Below are 16,953 nucleotides of genomic sequence, written 5' to 3'. Positions count from 1 at the left end.
TTTCATCGTAACTCCAGGTATTTTTCGAATGCTTTTCAGCAAGAAACTGTTATTTTTACCTCTAAAAAGTTGGCAGCAGTGTTGAGCATTAACACTGCCATTTTGAGTTTAACATTAATAATGTCACTTGAGCATAACGTTAACACTACCATTTTGAGTATAACATCCAATAATAATCGAATGCTCTTGGGCACATTTTATAGTAAATCGCAACAGGACGAGCGTGTGTTTTATTCGCATTAAATCTCGGGTTACGAGTTTGATTGTGCCAAGTGTGTTAATTGCTCAAGTTTTGTGTCCTTTAGCAGGTAAGTGCATGTGTATTGTAGTCGCTTTGTTAAAAATGTGTGTTACCTTGTCACAAATGCCAATTTTTTTGCTCGAGCAATCAAAGTGTCAAAGACGCTAGCGTCAGTCGCACACTCGCATACAAATATTTGCGCGTGTATGTGTTTTCACACGCATACAGTGACCACGCGCAATTTCGCAAAGTGCCGCAGACAAAATTTGTACGAACAGTTGTAAATAAGCTGCCAAAAAAATATATTTCATATAAAATAAAAAAGGTCTGTTGTGTATCGAACTGCATACTCGCTGTTCCTTCGCGTTTTCTGCATTTCGAAAACAAATTGCCGGTGCACCGGCGCATATATGTACATATAAAGAACGTGCAAATTTCCAGTTTTAAAATGAAATCGTGAAATATTTGTAAGCGGTCCCTTGGCTTGTAACCTCCGATGGGCAAAAAGTGTTGCCCTTTTGGTTTTCTAAGAATTGCACAGCATACAAACAATGCGTATGTGCGTAACTACACAGGCAAGAATATATAAATGTGTCTGTGTGTGTGAGAGTGTGTTTATGTTTGTGCGAGCATGTGAACGAACGATAAACCCAAACAAAAACAAACGATTGCTAATAAAAACGCAAACGTTAAACAGAACAGAAGTTTTCACGGTGCTGAGTATTCCTAATTTGTGTTATTTTATTTTCTGAGTTACAAGTGAACATGCATTTTGTTTTGTTTTGTGTCCGTTGCGGCCATTAAAAAAGTTCTTGTCATATTGCTATATGCATACACATACATACAGTTCTGACAGTTAAAATCAAAAAAGCTGTGCATTTTCCAGAAACTTCATTTTTGCGAAAGTGGCAAAGGAAAGAATAAAAATAAAAATTGCTGCAAGCTTAGCTTGACCTTGATTTCTTCGAGAACCGTTAATATTTGGTTTGCGTATGCGAGTGCTTGTAAATAAATGAATAAGCACGCGTGTGTTTGTAATTTCTTGTACTTTTATTACTGATGATCGAAAGCAGTTATAAAGTTAACAGTATGTTATTAATGTAAATATGTATTTATCGGTCGTGCTTCGTTCATCGCACAATTTTTGTTTGCGATTTGCGTTTCCACTAAACAAATTGACCACAAATTCAAATTTTAGAACAGCTGACTTGTTATTTATTTAAATCGATAAACCGATAAATTAATTTTCACAAAAGCATATTTGGATTTCATCATAAGTAATAGGGGTATTCCTGAAACAGATTCAGATTTGGTTTCGTTACAGACTTCACTTCGCTGTTCAGCTGCTCCAAGGTGTAATTATTTAAGGTGACGTCTTCGATACAGTGCCTCTCTTTGAGGTACATATTTTGACAGTTCTTTTGCTTATGTCCATAGTAGTTTTCACCGGTGGACGCAATGTCTGTGGACATTTTCGTTGTATGAAATTGAAACTCTATAGGTGATTTGCTTAGTGGTGCAGCTTACTGTTAAGGCCCGTTTACCAACACTACTTTTCCTTGACCATGTCAATTTTATGGCCCGTTTACCAAGTACATCATGGGTTTGGGAGTTTTATTTTAAAAAATCTCAATCGAAAAATAATATTGTGAAAAAGATCATTATATTGGATATTTGGCGAAGTTCCAATTTCAAAAGAAGTTCGAAGAACACTAGAGGAATGTATAAAATTTTTATGCTCATGAAGTGTTAAAAAAAAGTTTGGCTACGGCACACTTTTGTACATTCCCCAAATAAGTGTTGGTAAACGGGTTGTATGAGTGACAAGTTGCACAAAACAATAATAAATACGTCCATTTTGTATGGAAACTTTAAAGATTAAAAAAAAATAAAAAGAAACTAGTTCAGTCCACAAACTATTTTTTACGGCTAAATTCATGATAAATCGCAATTTCGTCTTCGAAACATTTATGAGGGAATGTTGCCGACCTAGGACAAATTTATCAATTTGAAATTATTTTATGGAATGACTTCATGGGAATTTCGTGAATATTTTTCAACTTTCGGGACGTAATGTAAAGCAAATAGAAGGAAGAATAGATTATCACTGTAACCTCGTGTACGAATTTCTTGGCAAGCATTGCATTAATTTACAGCCAATTAGAATCGAGGACGCCAGATTAACATCGTACTACAACATATTAATATTGTTTGCTAATCTAAATAGTGTTCCAATTCTGACACTGTTTCTTTGTGGTAATAATTATTACCTGTTATAATCGGAGTATTCCTGAAACAGTTTCAGATTCGGTTTTGATTTGGTTTAAGGAAATCTGAATCGATTTCAGGAACGACCCTTTTTGCACACTGATTTGATTGAATTTCGAGAATTAAAAAAAGTGAAAACTGTGAAAGCCTTTTTTTCTTAGACCTTTAATAATCACTTGCTTGTAGAATAGTATGAATATTTTTTTCTTTATCACAATATCTCTGATACCCCTTAACAAGACATAGGAAAACCGGTCCTAAATGATAAAAATAATTTAAAAAGATAAAATAATATAGAATGTGTGTTCATTTTTGTAATGTTATATTCTCGACAGGCGCACAATGAGTTTCCCGAATCACACCGTTGACACCGGGGGCAGTAATGGTAATGGGCCACAGCAATCCTTTAACCCGAGTAGTTCCAGCAATGATTCAGATCCAAGTAACAATTACAATTCTAATGTAAATGGAGAATTGGACAAATCGGACATTTCGCAGCCATTGCCGGGTGAACAGCACAATGAATATGATGAAAATGGTGAGATTTGCTTGATCCCAGATTAATACTGTGATTCCTTAACTGATTCTATCTCATCATTCAATATCGTCCATTAGGTGGCCCAGGCACATCTGGCAATCGCAAGGCCAAGAATCATAAGAGCAAAAAGTCGAAGAAACGCCGCGATTCAAAGGAAGTCGCACTTGTTGGTTGGAATGGAGTGTTTCCCAATTTATCGTCGACTCACAGTCTGGAGAGCAACTTGGATGTGGATCTTTCGGTAAGTAGAAAGATATACAATCACGGGTATAAATACGAGATGTAGTTGCAACTGCAAATCTTGCCCAGTATTAATTTGAATATTTAACAGAGTATCTTGAAATCGGTCTGCATTTTGTCAATGTATTTCTATCTATGTTTCTTTGTTTGTTTGTCTGTATGTACATTGTATTTGTATATTGTATGCAGCAGCTGCCGGCTGATCTAAGGGCCATAGGTGCCACTGGCCTAAGCATCTTCCCCAGGGAGGAACAGCAGCAGCAGCCGTCGGCAATGTTGTTGTCGTCATCGCCGTCGACGTCTTCTTCTACTTCTACTTGCTCCTCGATCGTTTTAGATAATAAAACGTCTGAGACTACAACAACAACAACACCAACAGCAACAGCAACAACTTCGACAACAACAACAACAACTTCGACAACAACAACAACAACAACAACTTGTACAATTACCACACATTCGACTGCTTCAAGTCAAAAGTCTTCGCTGACAACCAACAACAACGATACCATGAACAACATGAACAACAGTTCAACTTCAATTGTTTGTCCACCTTCAGATCCGTCGTCAGAACCAGCACCTGAACCTGAACCTCAGCCTGAACATGAACATGAACCAGAATCAGAAACACAAACTGATTTATCTAAGCAGGTGGAAATTTAGGATTAGTTTTCGGACCGCTGGCATATGCCTTAACTAATCTATTAAATTTTCTTCTTCCCCCACCTCTTCTCTTTCTCTCTCTCTTTATTTGTTTTTCTTTTGTTTATGCACAGAACAACAAGAGCAATCGCAAGAAACGCCGCAACGTGCCAAGTCCAGGGGACGATATTCCCACTCCTCCTCGTGTTGCGAGTCCTCCTCCGCTTGAGCCTGGACCTGAGGAATCCTCGAATACCTCTTCCTCGGCCATGGACATGGTAATGGTCATGGCCTCAACCTCAACCCCAGTCTCTCGTAAGCGTCCCCCTACCTCACAGGCCGACTCACCCATCGAATCACCGGAAAACGATTTGAAACGTATGAAGCAATATGAAGCGGCAACAGCAGATGCAACAGATACAGTGGCAACAGCTGGCCGTAATATGCGTACACGCTCCAAGTCGATGTACCAACAAAATCCGGGGCTTGTGTCGCGTAAAACACGAGCACGCAGCATTTGTGGTGTCGCTGTATCGATGATTAAGGAGGGAACCGATGTGGAAACCAACTTGACGCCACTAACTGCTCGACGTAAATCGACGGCTGGAGTCAAGTTGCCGGCTACCGATAAATACTATTGCTTGCCATTCAAATACGGCTGGAAACGTGAGCTTGTGCTGCGCAGCAATTCCTCACTGTCGCGTCAACGTGGCGACGTTATATTCATATCGCCGGCAGGCAAAAAGCTACGCTCCCGCGATGATATCATCCCGCTGCTAACTGGCGAATTGACCATTGATCATTTCTGCTTTCAACGTCAGATGCAACAGGCTGGCGATGAGTTCGAGTCGGTGCGTCAGGCACAGCCGGCAATGTTGCGTCGCCAATCGATGGCCGCTGCCAAGCAGCTGCAACTGCAACAGCAGCTGCAACAACAGCAGCAGCAACAACAGCAGCAACAACAGCAGCAGCATCAACAACAACAACCACAACAACAGCAGCTGCATCAACAGCTGCTAAATGTGCAACAGCAACAACAACAACAGCAGCAGCAACAGAAGCGTACGCCCGGTTCAGGCAAACGTGTGCCAAAACCCAAGGTACCCAAAGGCGCCAGTCCGCCACCAGAGGGTTGGACCTCCACAATGGCCGTCAAGGGCAATGCCCGCGTCCTGGCTGCCAGCAATGGCAACTCTAGTGCCGCACTTGGTTCCAGTGCCAGTGGCAACAATATACGCAAACGCAGGTAAGCAGACGCAACTAAAAATTAGCTCAGGATTAACACTTGATCTCCACACAGCAACCAGTCAAAGCAGTCACCAAAGATACAAGGAGTGGTGCCATTGCCATTGCAGGTCAAAGCTCAACCACAATCACAAACGCAACCGCAACTGCAGCCACAAGTTCCAAATGTGGTTGTGAATCCGCTGACGCCTCAGTTGCCGCAGCAACTAGTGGACAATAAAATAATATGCGTCTATTGCCTGCAGCCGATCAAGGAGAAACAACGGGCGTATTCAGTAGGCATGCCCAATGTTAAGAATTACATTTGTGCGGTAGGTTTTAATTGTTTTGCGGTTGAGACTAAATATTAATATGCTCCATCTCCCTTCCCCCTATATAGTTGTGTATTAAACACATGGGGAAAGCTTTAGTGCCACCTAAAACACCACAAACTGGAGCTGAAGCGGAAGCTGGAGTTGGATCTGGATCTGCACCTGGAGCTGCACCTGGATCTGCAGCAGCGAATGGCATCAACAAACAGGATAAGGAAGCAATCGATGAGAATGTGAATGCCAATGCGAATCGCAATCCCAATTTAAATGCAAAAGCGGACAACAAATTTGGATACAAGGAAGCGCTTTATGAGCAAAATGGCGACAGCAATGGCAGCATGCTGGGAATTGCCGAAGAGATTGAATTGCCTGGTGCACTGCCGCCGGATCAGCTGCTTAGCGATGATACACCCATTAGTCGTGCTGGTAACAAGATCACGCCCAAGCCGCAGGAGATTGTTGTCATTAATGGTCGCAAGGCTCTTGCCATCGCTGGTGAACCGCCGCGTCCTCGTTTACAAGTGTGAGTCCGAAACTGAACTGACGAAGGCACAAATCAAAGCAAAAACAACTGCAACCATCATCTCATCTCATCTCAGCATCATGTCCAGCAAGAGAGCCACTGGTCTTAGTTGGATTCAGTTCGGTTTAGTTCCAGTCTTATGTTTTTTTTATATTCCCAACATTTGATTTTAGATCTCCGAGAAAGCAGTTCAATTACAGAATGCTATAAAAATAACCAAGTGCAAGGAAGTTAAGCAGCTGGATAGGATTAGCTTAGTATATGATACGAATTCAGACTTAATCAACCCTCGATGAATTAGAGATATACAGAAAGAGAGAAATCCCATAGAATTTTTAATGAAAACCTTTTTGTTTTAGCGTTTGTTAATCATTCAATTGGCTTGTGCTTGATTTTTTGATTTAATTGTTACGCCCATTCAACGTAATTCCAAAATCAGTAGTAATTATGATACCAAATTGAATTGAATCGAAATGTAATTTGTATCCTCTAAATTGCAGCATACCTCGCGAACCGAATTTGGAGCTCTACGAGAAGCATTATCATCCAAAGCGTAACTCCAGTGCTAAGGAAAAGCGTCAGGGTTTTATTGAATGCATGACCGCTGGCAATCTGAGCTGCCAGGTGATGACGGCCGTAATGAAGACACTTGATCTGCATGTAAGTAGCCGTTTGAACACTTGTCCTTCAATGCTCCAATGTGATTGATTCCCTCAATTTCTTCAATAGGATCGTGTCCGCATGTCGAATGTATGCAAGACTTGGGCAATGATCGGTCGTGATCGCAGCGTTTGGCGTACTTTAAAGCTGCGCAACACGCACATCAACAACTGGCTGTCCTGCATGCGTGACTTGGTGCGTTATCGCACCCGTGAGCTGGACATGATGGGCGTTAAGTGGGAGAATCCCAAGTTGCGAATGGAAGGCGATATACGTGTGCTGAAATCATTGCGTATTTTACGCACCGATGCCTGCGAGGCCGAGTTTATTCAATTGATTATTAAGCGTCTGACGCGCCTTCTTGAACTGCGTGCCACATGCACCAGTCGCGTCATTAACTTGGCCAACATTGATAAGATGGTGGATCTGCAGGTGCTGCGCATTCGCATGACCGACCCCAAGGCTGGCATCATATCGTTGCAGCGTCTACAAAAGCTAGAGCATTTAAGGGAGCTCAGCTTGCGTGGCATTAACAACATGGCTCAGTTGGAGTTGACGCCGCTGCAGGGAATGAAACATCTCGAGACGCTTATACTGGGCTCCTGTCGCGGTATGAAGGTTGCCCCCTTTGGAGAGCTGGTGCTGCCCAGTCTTCAACGACTGCGTCATCTGCGCCTCGAGAATCATCCCAGCACTCGCTCGTTTAACATCACTGAGATTATGAAAGGACTCGCCTTTGAAGGTGGCACCGTAAAGCATCTCGAGCTAATCAATGTCAATGTGGATGCCGAGTTTAGCTGCCAACTGGCCAAGTGCAAATCCGTTGAGGAGCTGCTCTTGATGCCAAATTTTCATAACAATACCGCCTACATGATGCATTACGTTATGCAGGCCATCAATGAGAACAGCGAGCAGCTGAAAGTTTTCCGTTTGGGCATCACCTTTGAGCTGCTGAGCGTGACTCGTGCCCTGGCCATGAACCGCGAGAAGGACTGCATCCCGGTGGCATTGCCCATTCCCGGAGTGCCAGAGAACGACATGTTAAACGAATCGGATGATCCAATTGCCTATTTGCCGGTCGACCGCCTTGAGTCCATACTGCACCACATGATGCCACAGGCTTGGCTGACCGTTGCCAAGGTATCGCAAAGCGAGACGACAAATTTGAAATTCCTTTTGGCCTCGCCGATTGATACTGGCGGTGCCCCCAACATCTAATCACATATATCCACCGTTCAGTTATAGTAGTAGTGTCTAAGACATTTTTTTTTGCGTTTAAATGAGAATCGTGGCGGGATTCTCAAACTCAAAACGCGCACCAGTTTTTCTATGAGAGAATACAGACTGAAGTCTTTTTTAATTTCATCACCATCACATGCTCCCAATAAATGTAGCACACAGAAGAAAGTATTGAATTCTCATTTGATATATGCATATATATACATACATATATATATATATGCTTATGTAACGAACACAAAGAATTCATATATTTCATGAAATAGTTTTAATATGTATGAATACATATGTATATGGTTACACCTTGAAAGTATTGTATTTTTCATTTGAACACCGCAAGAATTATATATGTATATTTGTTGCATACAATACATGAAGATATAAATACATGTAAATACACCTTGATTATGTAACAAAACGCAAAACAATTAAATATATATATTTTTTCTTTTTCAATATAAAACTTTTTTTTGAAATATGTAAGTACGTATAAAAAAGTATAAAAAGAATACACATTGTTTCAGTAAAAAAATGAAAACGTTTTATTGCATAAATATATTTATATAAACGAGTATATATATTATATTGATATAAAAATACTTTCAAATATATATATATATATATGTATATACTATGTACCTTAAATCTAGGTTTTCTTCTGGAGTTGACGCTTAACATTTTATTGTATTTTTCGAAATGAAGTCGCGGTTTATCTTAAGTTCGTTGTAAACGTCTTGTAAAATGCATAATTCATTTTTCAAAATACAATTAAAATCAATGTATAGTTTTTGAAAATCTGTGCGTATTACGTATGTCTTTCTTTATATAAGCACGGATTCTGGCTAAGTTGGCTCTATGGGCATGGTTTAAATAAGCATATAAAGTGTACAAAAATAGATAGGTATAAAGGTTAATACAGATGACAGCGCTAAGGACATTTATAAAATCATATATACTATAAATTATAGATTTTTTGTCCGGTGTTTCGGCATCGAACGGGTGTTCAGATTACGCATTGTATAAGTATATTAAATTACGATTATATAAATATACTAATATACTAAAGAACCTAATTGATGGCCTAGATCAAGTGCACTTTGGACATGTACATGGGAAAACAACCTGAGGCTAAGGCTATATAATAGGGTATGGGGACGACGACTTAAGATTAATTTGTGTCTGTTTAAATGTATCCTTTGCTGTCATGGCGATCAGTTGTATTCGGCCTTTGGGAAGTAGTCGGGTACAAATATGTGGATAATGATACCGGTGGTCATCAAGGCCAAATAAAGGATGACAGCCACCCACCAGAGAATACGCTCCCAGCGACGCACCTCTAGATTCCTAAGCACTCCAATGCCCACAAGGAGACCTGCAACAGCGCCAGACAGATGTGCAATGTAACCAATCTGATCATGTTGATCAGTTAGATGACGATACACGGATGTGCCCAGATCGGTGAAGCAGAACAAAAGGAACGCCAGCAGCTGGACAATTGCATACTCCATTTCCGAGTAGTTCTATAAAATGGGGAAAACACATTAAATTATTGACAAGAACAACAATCCGCATTTGATTGGCATACTTACCATTATGATCGTAGCAATATGGGCAGTAATTAATGCATATACACCGCCAGAGGCGCCGGCCAGATAAATGCGTGGACTGGTCAGCGAGGTGCCCATGGAGCCGGCCAAGACACCAGCGAGATAAACGAGCGCTACACGCCACCAATGATGCACCAGCTCAAGGGCAATGCCCAGAAAGATCTGTATAATCAGATTCATCATGAGATGCATTATGCCCACATGGACGAACATATAACTGACGAAACGCCAGGACTCGTAACGCTTGTAGGGATTATAAATGCAGAGAGATGCCGCTGGTCCAGTGGTGCTCTCGCCCAAGCGTTGATTGTGACTCGGATCGTCTCTGAATGAAGAAAAACGATAATGGAAAAGGTCAGCAACAGCTTTAATAAATCGAGAGAAGCGGTATTAATGTACTCAATCTACTCACTGAAAATAAATGACATCCACGAGAAACATTATAATCTCGACGATGGAAAAGATGACCATAGTCAACGGTGGCGGGCAGATGGACATTTGCTTCTCGTAAGCACCGTCCGGTTCATCGCCCTCGAGTGGTTTTGGCGGTGGCACCACATAACGGCAGTATCTCGTCAACAGGTTGCGTATCATCCATTTGTGGTGCAGCGACATCGTGTAGAACTCCTCAAAGTCCAGATGCCCATTGTTGTCCACGTCGCTCTTGCGCAATATCTGCTCGGCAATATACGCCGGAATGTCACGGCAATAACCAGTCGATATGAGAGCTTTTAGCTCATGTATGCTAATCAATCCATCATTATCCGAGTCGTGCTGCAATCAGAAGAAATATATAAGAATGTTTTTTAAAATAGAATTATTATTTGTGGTGATAAATTGCTTGAAATTTAGGTATATTTAATTTGAGGTGTTCACATTACTTAGAATTGACTGTAAATGGATTTTTTATTAAAACAAGTCTCTATTATTGGATAACGGTAAACCAGTAAAATTCCAAGCGATTCAACGACTATGATATACCCGCTAAACTGCAACGATATAAAACTGAATGCATACTTTTAGGCGCTTGTGTTGTTTAATAAACGTTAAACAACCGTAAATAGCGTTATATGATTTATAATAGAAAATAATAAAGAGTGCAGTTGAAATCTTATAAAATAAAAAAAATAAATAATTTAAGAAGAGTAGGCGACGAATGTTGCCTTCGTTGAGTCAAGGGAATATATCGGGGGAGGGAGCTTAGTGTCATTTTCATCCGGTAATAGGCATAAATTCAAATTGTACGGAATACATTTCGGAATACAATACATAAACAGGACATTAATCGAGGGTGAGGCGTGAGTGAGACGACAACAAAAGCAGGTGAGAGTACCAATGAAGCAACTGAATATCTCAAAGAATATGATAGTTGTTGTCACAGAAAAATGGCACAATTGTGGCAAATGACCAGAGAGGTGTTTATCTCGTTGATGGGACAATCGGACGGAGGGGACATGCATTGCAAATGCGATTGGACGGACGATGATAATGAAAATAGTGAGTTGGATGAATCATCGGGCATCGGGACAGTCATTGTCATCTTTATGGTATTGGCGGGTCTGTTCATTGGCGCCCATTGGATACCCAGTCAATTGACCCAGGGATCGCGTCTTCAACGACGGGAGCAACAACAACAACTACAACAACAGCAGCAGTTACTACAACAACAACAACGGGGTCAAGCAAGTCGCACTGAATTGAGAAAGAAGGCATTAAATAAGATTAATAATAATCATAATAACACGATTGCCGACTCACTTGACGATTGGCAGGATGTGCTGTTGCCACAAAATGGCGAGGAGGTATACTGGCTTATACAGGCCCAGCAACACAATCTGCTGCTGCTCAACAATGATCAACAGCAACTGCGAAATGATCAACAGCAGCTGCGACAGTTGCAACAACAATTGATGTTAACACTCTCCCTGCAGGATGTGTACCACGATCTGCCCATCGAGGACAGTGACGAGGATCATTTTAGGGATATACTCGACTCTAGTCAGGTCGAATTAACTCTATTATCAACATCCACATCGACAACAACAACAACTGCCACAACAACAGCAACTGCAACAGCAACGGCAACAACAACACCAATGATCAATAGCTAAAATTTATCATCTGTTGATCTGTGGAGCGAGCATGTCTTCTTAATCTTTCACCTAATCTAATTGCCATGCCAAAGTTATTCACAAACACTCACACGCACATCCCAAATAGACCAGAATTTCTGACCTCAAACACTTTAAACAATATTCCGATTATCCACTTTTAGCCGTATTCCAAATTTCAAATAAATAATATCAATAGGCACCCTCCCTAAAAAGTTGTGTCTGCTACTTTACTGTGAGGCATGCCACATGTTGCAACACTTGATACACCCAAATGCAGTCAAGACAAGTGTCTACTCACATTTGCCACCTTATAAGGTATTGCTGTCAATCAGCTTGACTTGTTTAAAATCCTAAATTCGTCAAAACTGCATTCAAAACGAGGACAAAACTATTTCCTAATAAGAAAGAAAAACAAAAACAAAAAAACAAACTGGAAAAGCAGCTAAATTACACAACAATCTTATTTATAGCTGAAATAACAGTTAACAAATTAAAAACTAAAGAAACTTTACTTTAAACTAGTAGCGTATTTCAAAATAAATAAAATAATACAAATGTTGTTAAGACAATAAACAAAAGGTCTTTAGTTTCTCTAGTTTGTATTAATACTACAATTCTTTTGAAAAGCTGTCCAACATTATGTAAATTCTTCAACTATCAACAATAGTTTTAAAAAATTTAATAAACTCATATATCATTATTTATAAAAAAAAAAAACACTTGATTGACGGGTCTTCATATCGCTTAAGGACTGTCATAAGCAGGGAATTTCAAACGGAATGTCTTTAAGTTCATTCTGCACTCAAATTTAATTAATTTGGTTAAAAAAATATTTCGCTCTAGATCTGGTCTTCCAGATTGCAAATCCCTAATCTCTTGTTAACACTATTAATCAACTCCTTCTATAGTAGTTAGCATAATATAACACTTTAAATTTGATTCTAAGCCGTTTCATTTTTTTCTGTAAATTATCATGTCAAATTGGACAAAAATTTTGACTTGTACAGTTAGGTAGGTCAAAGGTTCGACCAATTTCAAAATTGCCTAACTTTGTTAAATTTGGACTGCTTTTTAAACGGAATGTTTTTTTGATCAATCAAATTTATTCATTTAAATTTATGCATAGGGTCTCTTTTTCGATAATTCAAATTGTTTGGTCTCAAGGTTCAACTGTGAACTTTTGATCTTTTTAAAAAAAAAAGGTATATCTGTTAAATAAATAAATACAAGAAAGGCGTCGTTAATTTTGTGTGAAATCGTTTTTTTTTTATTTCTTTAAAGGGTATCTGCTAAGTTGACTACTCTCGCTTGAAGCATTTCCACCTGCTGAAGGTTATTCCTTATTTTGCAATTCTTTTGAATAAAGAGATCAAAAAAACAAACCAAAGCGGATAAATGATCTGATTATGGAATATATTTGTAGATCTATAATAAAAGAAGAAATATAATTTATATTTATATTCCTGCAGTATAGATTTTAGATTTAGATTAGTCATTAAATGGCTAACAATGAAAGGAAAACCAAACAATGTAAAGTTTACTTCGACTGTTTGAACAACATGAATGTATTTATATATATATAGATATAAGTGTGTCTAGGCCATAAACAACAGGTAACCCAATTGCAAAGAGAGAGAGAGAGAGAGAGAGAGAAGGAGCACTTGTATTGAGTAGTTGTAGATGTGTCTCAGATACATTTGAAAACAAAGCTACAACAACAATATGCACAAAAGCGATAAGCACTTTTCATTCTGAGAGGGTGTTGCGACAGGGGGGTGGGGAAGGGGTTGAGAGTGTGGTGAATTGGGGGTGGGGTTTAGTGTTAACATGGAAGAACTTGTGTTAGTCACATTAATAGCTAATTGCAATCTAAGCAAACAGTCAGAAACACGATTCGATTGCAACTACTCTTGAATCTAGATACACAGTTATTGAAGTAGGTTTTTTGACGAAATAAAAAAAAATAAACATTTTTGTTGATATTCTTTTTTTTATTACATGCTAAAAAAAAAAAAAATTAAAAAAAAAATTGTTGTATGCATTTGACAAATTATTTACTTAACTAACTGTAGATACTTATTGAAATTGTTAAGGCCATTTACAGTTTTTGGCGTTGAAATGCTTTTCGACCAAAAAGCAGATAAGATTACGCAGCGAATTCTCAAATACTGGAGCGAAACATCGACAGGGGGATAGAAGATACAAAGAGAGCGAGACATACACTTTACAGAATGTCGATATTATGTTAATTAATAATACCAGATAAACCAGATTATTTAATTATTCATATACATATATGCATGTTATTTGAAACACACAGCAGCGGGAAAAGTAAGAGCAACACAATCAGAATGAAATGAAATGAAATGAGAAAAGGAAGCAGAAGCAGAAACAGGTTAAATCAAATGATGAAATGCAATTTGTTTGCTATTTTCGCCGCGCGGCGAATTCATTTAGTTGCCAGGGGCCAATGAACGAACATACGAAACGAGCGCCGGCAAGTCAACACAGAGAAAGAGAGGGAGAGAGAGTGTAAGTGGGAAGGGAGTGGAGTAGAATTCGCTGAAATCAAACTAATAAAATGGAATGTGGTGAATTAGAAAGACGCCGCAAGACAACGCCAAAGAGTAAAACAAACAAATGTCGTGACAGCAAAAAAAAGTTGAGGAGTTGCAAAAAGGGGGGGTGAGGTGACATATGAATGACAGGGAGCGGCAAGTTGATAATGAATGCCTGGCAAACACAATGCAAAACAAAAATGGCAACAACCACAACATGAATTGTGTGCAAGTGACTAACAGCCAAAGAACAATAATAACAACAACGAAGACAGAAATCCCCACCAATAAATACATATGTATGTGTGCATGTACATATGTGTGTGTGTGTGTACTTATAACCGGTTTTTAGTTTTCTCTCTAGGCGATAACGTATTGTCTTCTGCTAACAGCTAAACATATGACGCTTTTTGTTGTTGTTGCATTTGCAATGTTAAGCACACAACGAAATGTTTAAGTTAAAATATGCAAAAGTGTTAATTGAAGTAAAGGCGAAAGGCGTGCAAAGTTGACAACAATACAAAAGATAAGCTTGTTACGCTTTTTTCGCTCTGTTTTGCATTGCCGCTCTCCCATCAGTCCTCGTCCTCACCCCTCTCGCTTCTACCCTGGCGCGCAGTCGCAGTTGCATTAAAAATAGAGCGTGACAAAGAGCAATGCAAGAAGTACATACATATGTACAGAGTTGAGCGCAAAGGTCAGAGCACAGAAAATGACAGAAAGTGCAAGCATGGATGGATGGGATGACTCACAAGCTCTGTGACTCGCATAACTTTCACCACAAGAACAAGGAAATTCATTCATGCACGCACTCACACAAGGACAGCTCGTGAAGAGAGGCAGTTTGTAAGTGAAGAGAGTCACAGTGAGAGAAAAACGGGCAGCAGATCAGTGCTGAAAAAATATTATGGACTGAAATACTATGTAGCAAAATTGACACCTAAGAACTTACATAAAATGTTTACATTTCTGTACCGAGTTGAAACAAAATTTTTTTTAATTTTTTGTATGTCTATATCGGTAGAGTTATATAAGTTGTAGGTAATTGTCATTTATAAATATTTATTTATTTAGCTAATAGCAATTGGTTGTTATTTTGATTTACCGTGTCAAATATTTCGCGCATTTTGCGACGATCCTCGGACTCCTGCACGCCATTCAACTGATTCAATGGTATCTCCTCCATGTCAACGGTGTCCTGTCGCAACGTTGGCGGTCGCACTGGTCGTGTTGACGGCGACCGTCGCTCTGGCGGTATGTTGGGATAAAGGCCATTCTCGATATCCCGCTGTTGTTGTTGTTGCAATTGCTGGGCGGGATTTTGGCTTTGGCTTTGCTGCCGTGAAACCGTTTTTGCTGGCATTTCTTACTTTCTTTTTGTATTTGTTGTAAAGTATGTTTATTTTGTTTGTTTTGTTGTTATTTCGGTGGTTTGTTATTATTGTATTTGCTTGGCTGCTGTTTCAATTACCAACAGCAGTTTCAATGCGACAACAACGACACTTAGTAATAAATAGTGTTTCGACTCATGCTTGTGCCTTGATGGGCGATAAGATTAGCAATTGGCCATAAAAATCATTTGCCAGTCACACTAACAAATTGCAATTGGGAAAACACAACACAAGCAACAATGAAAAAAAAAATAAATATAAGCCACAACAAGCGGTAAGTAACGGTGCCGCACAATACCGGCCCAAACGCGTCCACACACTTTGTTCAATCGCTGACGAATGAGACTAGTGTTGCCAACACTGTTGCCAATTTAGCTATTTTATAGCTAGATCTGGCTATTTATAGAGTTCGTTTGCTAGAAAAATTTCAAAATTGCTATTAGCTGAATATCTGGCTATTTTAAATATATATTCAGCTAAGTTTTGCTATTAATAGTTTTAGTAAAACTGTGCAAAAGTGCCCACAATAACAATATTAGATGCTTTCCAGACAGAAGCAGCTATTGTTTCACCTAATAACTTGATGGCACTGATGTGGAAGATTGCCACCCTGCAAAATTTCCCGATATGGCAGCTTGTACCATTTTAATCAAATTGCAAATTTGGTTGCACCCAAGAAAATTCACCTATTTTTAAATTTTTTATTTAAATTTTCCAGTGTGGGCACACGCGACCAAAAACGAGCTCTAATTAAGTAGATCCCAATGGCGTTAGAGCAGGTCGTTTGTTTTAAATTTTTGTCGCGGCCCCTTCCGCCCCCGCAAATCGCGAAAAACCGTTTGTTCGTCTGTGTAAACAAAGGGATCTCAGAGACTATAAGAGAGAAACTAACCAAATTTGGCACACATATTTCTATATACCCCACGCAGATCAAATTTGTTTCAAATTTAAGTCACGCCCCATCCGCCCCCGCAAATCGCAAAAAGCCTTCACACTCTCAGTTTTTAAGATAATACGTTTTTTGTGGTATTTAACGTTGTCTTTGAGTATTATCTATTATCCCACTGATTCGCATTAAGATCGGACAAGTAGAACAGCAGTTATGGCGATTTAATGTTTTCAAAGTAGTACAAGTAATTCCTTAAAGTAATTTTATATATATTCAAATAAGTAACGGGTATCCTATGGTCGGGTTCTAGACAATAGTCTTTCCGACTAGTTTTTATCTAATTTCGAACTTTAAATTTTCCTTAAAAATCTTTATTGCTAAATTTAGTTAACATTTTGATATTTGCGCCTTTCATTTTCGGATATGGTACACCCTGTTATTAACTTACAATGCGCTCATATGCGAATTCTGTTAACAATCCAATTGA

The 16,953-nt window shown here is 39.2% G+C and overlaps 3 protein-coding genes across 7 annotated transcripts; 2 read left to right on the top strand and 1 right to left on the bottom strand.

Moving 5' to 3' along the window:
* Positions 1-178: 178 nt before the first annotated feature.
* Positions 179-8,068, top strand: LOC117793526. 4 transcript variants are annotated; one of them, XM_034633855.1, is made up of 9 exons: positions 179-308; positions 2,845-3,038; positions 3,125-3,288; positions 3,477-3,938; positions 4,064-5,175; positions 5,230-5,485; positions 5,554-6,008; positions 6,509-6,668; positions 6,738-8,068. In XM_034633855.1, exons 2-9 carry the CDS (start codon positions 2,852-2,854, stop codon positions 7,884-7,886), a joined length of 3,945 nt encoding a protein of 1,314 aa, XP_034489746.1. In that variant the 5' UTR covers positions 179-308; positions 2,845-2,851; the 3' UTR covers positions 7,887-8,068. The 4 variants fall into 4 exon arrangements, with proteins under 4 accessions (XP_034489746.1, XP_034489745.1, XP_034489744.1 ...); XM_034633854.1 differs by having other exon boundaries at positions 2,845-3,051; positions 3,123-3,288; positions 3,480-3,938; XM_034633853.1 differs by having other exon boundaries at positions 2,845-3,051; positions 3,123-3,288.
* A 621-nt stretch (positions 8,069-8,689) lies between these two features.
* On the bottom strand, positions 8,690-15,925 carry LOC117791707 (protein rhomboid). The gene is made up of 4 exons (XM_034631531.1): positions 15,292-15,925; positions 9,927-10,288; positions 9,497-9,839; positions 8,690-9,427 (listed from the first exon to the last, which is right to left on the bottom strand). Exons 1-4 carry the CDS (start codon positions 15,547-15,549, stop codon positions 9,119-9,121), a joined length of 1,272 nt encoding a protein of 423 aa, XP_034487422.1. The 5' UTR covers positions 15,550-15,925; the 3' UTR covers positions 8,690-9,118.
* Positions 10,661-11,840, top strand: LOC117791717 (myb-like protein AA). Of its 2 annotated transcripts, none has more exons than XM_034631554.1 (2): positions 10,661-10,837; positions 10,881-11,840. In XM_034631554.1, the coding sequence occupies exon 2, from the start codon at positions 10,900-10,902 to the stop codon at positions 11,623-11,625; it is 726 nt and encodes a 241-aa protein (XP_034487445.1). In that variant the 5' UTR covers positions 10,661-10,837; positions 10,881-10,899; the 3' UTR covers positions 11,626-11,840. The 2 variants fall into 2 exon arrangements, with proteins under 2 accessions (XP_034487445.1, XP_034487434.1); XM_034631543.1 differs by having other exon boundaries at positions 10,670-10,837; positions 10,896-11,840.
* Positions 15,926-16,953: the final 1,028 nt, after the last annotated feature.

Source organism: Drosophila innubila, chromosome X (assembly GCF_004354385.1).
Source record: "Drosophila innubila isolate TH190305 chromosome X, UK_Dinn_1.0, whole genome shotgun sequence".
NCBI classification, from domain to species: domain Eukaryota; kingdom Metazoa; phylum Arthropoda; class Insecta; order Diptera; family Drosophilidae; genus Drosophila; species Drosophila innubila.
Note: the sequence above shows the minus strand (reverse complement) of the source record. Positions and strands in the feature narration are given on the sequence as shown.

Coding starts and splice junctions, on each gene's coding strand:
- LOC117793526 (XM_034633853.1), top strand. CDS start 2,852: ATGAGTTTCCCGAATCACACCGTTGACACCGGGGGCAGTAATGGTAAT. Junction 3,939..4,063: donor AAACTGATTTATCTAAGCAG/GTGGAAATTTAG, acceptor GTTTATGCACAG/AACAACAAGAGCAATCGCAA. Junction 5,486..5,553: donor TTAAGAATTACATTTGTGCG/GTAGGTTTTAAT, acceptor CCCCCTATATAG/TTGTGTATTAAACACATGGG.
- LOC117791717 (XM_034631554.1), top strand. CDS start 10,900: ATGGCACAATTGTGGCAAATGACCAGAGAGGTGTTTATCTCGTTGATG.
- LOC117791707 (XM_034631531.1), bottom strand. CDS start 15,549: ATGCCAGCAAAAACGGTTTCACGGCAGCAAAGCCAAAGCCAAAATCCC. Junction 9,840..9,926: donor GTGGATGTCATTTATTTTCA/GTGAGTAGATTG, acceptor TTCTTCATTCAG/AGACGATCCGAGTCACAATC. Junction 9,428..9,496: donor ATATTGCTACGATCATAATG/GTAAGTATGCCA, acceptor CCCATTTTATAG/AACTACTCGGAAATGGAGTA.